Below are 6123 nucleotides of genomic sequence, written 5' to 3'. Positions count from 1 at the left end.
AAGACTCTCTGAAAATCAAAAACTCTAAAGACTTTGAAGGCTAGAAGACTTGAAAGATCGGAACACTTTGAAGACAAGTTGAAAACATCTCAAGTTTACAAACTCCAAGACATCAATTGATCTGATCCAAAAAGGTCGACAAGTTCGGAAGACCGCTCCAAAAAGATTTACAATATTAGAAGATCGTTTCAAAGAGATTGACAAACTTGATAGATCACTGATTAAAAAAAATTCTAAAGAGTCAACAAGCCAAATGGGCTGATCCAAAGAAATCAACAAGTCAAAAAGCCGATCCAAAAAATCAATGAGCCAAGATTTAAAGAAATCAAATATTTCAGCCCTCAAGTCAAGCTTATCAATATTCATGAGGTTCCATCTCATAATCAATTGGCAATGAGAAAAGTAGCCGACTTATATTATAAACTCTTGTTAGGTCCTTTATCTTTTCAACGTGGGATTCTTAACCAAGCTTATGTCCAAGAGAGAGAATAAACATTAAAGATTGTATACCTACCACACCAGAAAGATTGTGTACCTACTATACAAGAAATATACAAAATAAAGTTCAATTTCACGAAACAAATTTATTTGAAAAGCTGGTGTGAATGCTAAGGTCACTAGAAAATACACCTACTACCTTTCATAAGGTTGAAGTTTTGATCTCCAAACCACATTTGTTGAACCTAAAGAAGCATTTCAATTACCGTTAAATATTTTCAATCATTTATGTTCAAATGTAATTAACTTCCAAAACAATATATTAATTCCAAGTGTAAAAAAAATCTTAAATGATCAAAGGACCTTTTTAATCCTTAATTCTCATTAATATGGAATTATTTACATAACATAAAAAATAAGTAATAAAAATCTAGTAGATAAATCTTACTTTCTTTCTCCAAATCTAAAGTTGCATATTCAATTTTGTATTGTTGATGCAATTTTTGGAAACTCGGGTCGGGTCGAGCGAACCAAGTAACTCGGAGAATCGACCGTTGAACTTTTGGATAAGGATTTGATTTGGAAAGTTGGAGGAGCTTGGATCTATAATAAGAGAGAAAATAAGAGAATAAACACCGGTGTGGTGTCAGCGAACCACACTCCGATGCTTAAGTCAGTTGATGAGCTTTAAGCGTGGAAGAGAGGAAATGAGGAAATCTCGAGTGAACTGCTTGAAAGAGAATGACATACCTCTCTTTTATTTATAGGTTTTGATGGTAGTGTGAACAGGTGTTGGAAAAGTCAAAGAAGTTTGTCAAAGTCAACTGCCGCTCTATAATTGGCTCTATAATGAGACCAATAGATGCACAAAGAAAGTTGTGGGTCCTTTGCGTCCAATATCTGCACTATGGTGGCGGCTTTGTTGGTGGTGGTCAAAGAAACTGGTTGAAAAATGGGGTGCGACCTAATAGGCCGCACAAAATCGGAGCCCACTATCACTAGGCGTGGGCCCGCCCAACTTTCCCCCTTCCAGCCTTTTATTGTGCGGCTGGGAGGGGGTGCCGCTGGCATTGCATTGTGCATTGGGCTGATTTTTTCTTTAATGGGTTGGATTCTCTTGGGCCCAATCCCTTTCTCACTTTATGGGCTGTCAAGTCTCTTTTAATTCCTCCAACATTAAGCCCTCACTTCAAAGTTATGGTTTCCTAGCTTTGGAGTATGTTGTGTTCCTTCTTTTTTCCCTTTTGTAGCCACCACTCACCTCCATCTCTTTATTTTGACTTCCATTTGCTCACTTTAGCTCATTCATCTACCGAAGTGAAGGGATGTGAATCCCGGAGCGAAAGCGGACCATCGTTTTTTATTTTTAGAAACAAAACCAAAACTTACAAAAATGAAAACATAGGGGAAAAACTTCTTTTTCCTTACCTTTGAAAAACACTTCTTCAATTTGATTTCCTACGAACACCACCAGAGAATATTATTATTAATATTAATAATATATATATATCTAATAAATATATATATAATAATTAATTAATCATATTAATTAATTATTAATCTAATTAATAATTAATATATATAAATATATATATATATATATATATATATATATATATATATATATATATATATATATATATATATATATATCAATAATTAGCACTCAATTATTTATCTCATAAATAAAATCATATTCTATAGCATTTCTCTCGTATAACTTATAGTTCTAATATACATCGTATGCACATTATTTTTAACCTATAGATTTAATATGAATCTTATTCATATTAATTGATTTGAATCTCATTCAAAATTTTCTCTCATAATATATAGTTTTAATTTAGAATTTGTAGAACCAAAAACTTTGGGTCAATCATAAACGGCCACGTCATTATCTATTTTATTTAGGGATTAATTATATATTAACCCTAAATTAAAATTAAAGATAATTTGACAATTAAAATATGTAATTGGGTCATATGGGTATTGGGTTTGGAATCGATTTGGTTCACAATCTTGGCCCAAAACCCAATTTACCATGAAATAAAGTGGATTAATATTTAAATTTAAATAAATCCATTTAAAAGAATTGGGCTTGGCCCAAAATTACCCAAGCCCGATGGCCCACCAAAGCCTATGGAAACCTCTATAAATAGAGGAGACCTCATTCATTTTGGGGGTTCAGAATTTTAGAATTGAGAGAATTCACACCAAATTGAAGACTCTCTGAAGACTTGAAGATTCGAGGACCAACTTGAAGACTTTGAACACTTGAAGACTTGAAAACTTTCGAAGAACATATAACTTCGATCAAATTCAAGAACAAGCATCTCAATTTTCACATCAAGTTCAAGAGAAAGAATCAGAGGATAAAGATTAGAGATTGAATCCACTATACAATCCATACAAACAATATAAAAGTTCAACTCCACGAAAGATAATTTCTCCGAAAATCTCGTGTGAACAAATTGGCACGCCCAGTGGGACAATCTCTACCTCTCATCTCTTTCCCAAGGCTCAAACTTCTCTCAAGAAAAAAGAAAGAAGAAACAATAAGAAAACTTCTTCGAGCAATACCTCTTACACAGGACCGATCACCCGTAGCCGTTCAAAAGAAATCCGGTTAGGAGAAGATCAAACACCTCCAGCTGTTGCTAAGAAAATACTGCAGCAGATGAAGAAACCTACTCAAGTTGGGGTCGTTATTAAGGAGAATCCTTTGTTCATCGAGTATGCTCCTTCCTCTGTTCAGTTGGAGAAAATTCCAGAAATCGATGTGATGTCTGTTATGATGGCCGATGCAAGCAGCACGGAAGAAAGGATGGCTGAAATGGAAAGAAAACTCGCTGCGCTGATGAAGACGGTGGAAGAAAGGGACTATGAAATCGCTTCCCTGAAGAATCAGATTGAAAATAAAGATGTTGCTGAGTCGAGTGAAACTCCTGCTCTCAAGATAAATGACAAGGGAAAGACTATCGCTCAAGAAAATCAATCGCAGTATTCCACTTCGATCGCTTTGCTGTCTGTTCAGCAGCTCCAAGATATGATCACGAACACGATCAGAGCGCAATACGATGGACCTTCTCAAAGCTCCCTCTTGTATTCTAAACCATATACTAAGAGGATTAATGATCTAAGAATGCCTGCCGGATACCAACCTCCAAAGTTCCAGCATTTCGATGGAAAGGGCAATCCCAAGCAACATATTGCCTACTTCGTCGAAACTTGTGAGAATGCTGGCACAAGAGGCGATCAAATGGTCAAGCAGTTCGTCCGAACGTTGAAGGTAAATGCCTTTGACTGGTATACTGATCTAGAACCTGAAACAATTGAGAGTTGGGAACAGCTTGAAAGAGAATTCTTGAATCGCTTTTACAGCACAAGAAGAACCGTCAGTATGATGGAGCTCACCAGTTGCAAACAAAGAAAAGGTGAACCGGTTGTTGAATATATCAACCCGTGGAGAGCTCTAAGTCTTGACTGCAAGGACAAACTCACGGAAGTATCTGTTGTGGAAATGTGCACTCAAGGCATGAATTGGGGACTTCTTTATATCCTTCAGGGGATAAAACCCCGCACATTTGAAGAACTAGCAACTCGTGCTCATGACATGGAGATAAGTATTGCTAGTAGAGGTAATAAAGAGCCTCTAGTCTCAGATGTGAAGAAAGAGAAGAAGGAAATGAAGAGCACAGAGAAGATCTCCAAGGGTTCTATGAAGGAATCTATGGTCGTTAACACGACTCCTCTCAAATTTTCCTCGAAAGGAAAAGAAAAAGAAAAGAAGATAGAAAAGCGACAAGATGGAAATGTAAGACGTCGCCCATCTCTGGAAGAATGACAAGAAAAGGATTATCCTTTTCCAGATTCTGACCTTGCAGATATGTTAGAGCAACTACTAGAAAAGGGACTCATAGAACTTCCTGAATGCAAACGACCTGAACAAATGGGAAAAACAAATGATCCTAACTATTGTGTATATCATCGAGTCGTTAGTTATCCAATAGAAAAATGCTTCGTTTTGAAAGAACGAATCTTGAAGCTCGCTCGAGAAAAGAAGATTGAACTGGATCTTATGAAGTGGCCAATACAAATCATGTTGCGATAATCCCAAGTTCTGGCAGCCAGTCGTCCACAATCTCATTTCATGACGACGAAGTGGTTTGGATCCAATTTGGGACCTTCGAACCTATGGCCATTTCATCCCAACATACGGCTCATAGGAAGAACTTTCAAGAAAAAGACGAATGTACAGAGGAGGGAGAAGGAGAATGGACTCTTGTAACTCGTCGGAAAAAGCAAAAACAGAATTGCTTCAACAAGAGTCTCGCCTATATCGAGACCAAAAAAGAGGAAGCAGAACTCAGAAGAAAAAAGAAAATAAAAGTTTGAGGAAACCTAAGCTGGTCGTGGAAGAGAACGAATATATTTCTCGACCTCAACAAGTGATAACTTTGGAAGATTTCTTTCCAGCGAGTTTCCTTAATGATAATCAAGAGGAAATCTTTGAAATAGTTTCTTGTCACACTATCACTATAACTGACAATGACAATGCTTCTACAAGTTCAACAGAAGCAACGACAAAGTCAGAAAGTATGTCATCTTTCAATATAAGTGATTTGTTGTCGCTTCCTCGAGAGGTAAAAAATGCTCTTGTTAAGGCATTGAAAGATTCTGACATTCCGGTCTCTCAAGCAAACACATGTGCTTGATGTTGTACGTCTATTGGCTTCACAGATGAAGATCTATTGCTTGGGTCAAAACCCCATAACAGACCGTTATTTGTCTCAGGATATATTCGAGAACAAAAGGTCGACCGAATTCTTATTGATGATGGTTCAGCTGTCAATATAATGCCTAAGTCAACCATGAAGCAGCTAGGCATTTCGATGGAAAAGTTATCAAATAGTAAACTGGTAATCCAAGGTTTCAATCAAGGTGGTCAGCGAGCAATTGGCATGATTCGTCTTGAACTCAGCATTGGGGACTTAAAGGCTAACACTCTATTCCATGTCATAGACTCCAGGACCACCTACAAGTTACTATTAGGGCGCCCTTGGATTCATGGAAATGGAGTACTAACGTCCACACTGCATCAATGTTTCAAATTTTATCTAGATGGCATTAAGAAAATTGAAGCCGATACAAACCCATTCTCAGAGGCTGAGTCTCATTTTACAGATGCGAAATTCTATATGAAGACTGAGGTCATAGGGGAAACTATACCGACAGAAATCCCCTTGATCAAGAGCTGTGATAAACTTAAGTCGTAATAACTGGAAGATTCTTCAGCAAAAAGATTAATCAAAGAAGTAAATACTTCTAATGTCCAAAAGAATGAAACAGCTACTAGCGCCACAAAGTTATGGGCTTCGAAGGTTGCGAAAGTGCCAAGTGCTCCTATCCTTCGCTATGTCCCTTTATCTCGGCGAAAGAAGGGTGAATCACCATTTACGGAATGCTCGGGAAATCAAAAGATCGGTGATGTAGAAATCTTGAAAGAGAACTTCACCACGCCTCTTACAAAGATAACAAAGCAAGAGGCTACAAAGTCCGAGGACGACCAGATAAAGGTGATCTTGCCTGAGAAGCGAACGAATGATGGATTTGACCCAAAAGCATATAAGCTTTTGGCAAAAGCAGGTTATGATTTTACAACTCATACTGAGTTTAAAAGCGTAA

General features: G+C 37.2%; 1 protein-coding gene across 1 annotated transcript; it reads left to right on the top strand.

Moving 5' to 3' along the window:
- The first annotated feature begins 2676 nt into the window (after nucleotides 1–2676).
- LOC148212181 (uncharacterized) lies at nucleotides 2677–4620 on the top strand. Its single transcript, XM_088121994.1, has one exon. The coding sequence runs from the start codon at nucleotides 3116–3118 to the stop codon at nucleotides 4280–4282; it is 1167 nt and encodes a 388-aa protein (XP_087978120.1). The 5' UTR covers nucleotides 2677–3115; the 3' UTR covers nucleotides 4283–4620.
- Nucleotides 4621–6123: the final 1503 nt, after the last annotated feature.

This window comes from Momordica charantia, assembly GCF_013281855.1.
Source record: "Momordica charantia cultivar OHB3-1 chromosome 3 unlocalized genomic scaffold, Mcharantia_2.0 BLBB01000003.1, whole genome shotgun sequence".
NCBI lineage: Eukaryota > Viridiplantae > Streptophyta > Magnoliopsida > Cucurbitales > Cucurbitaceae > Momordica > Momordica charantia.
This window is presented reverse-complemented; position numbering and strand designations above follow the sequence as displayed.

Excerpts from the sequence above, each read along its gene's own strand:
- LOC148212181 (XM_088121994.1), top strand. The coding sequence starts at position 3,116 with ATGAAGAAACCTACTCAAGTTGGGGTCGTTATTAAGGAGAATCCTTTG.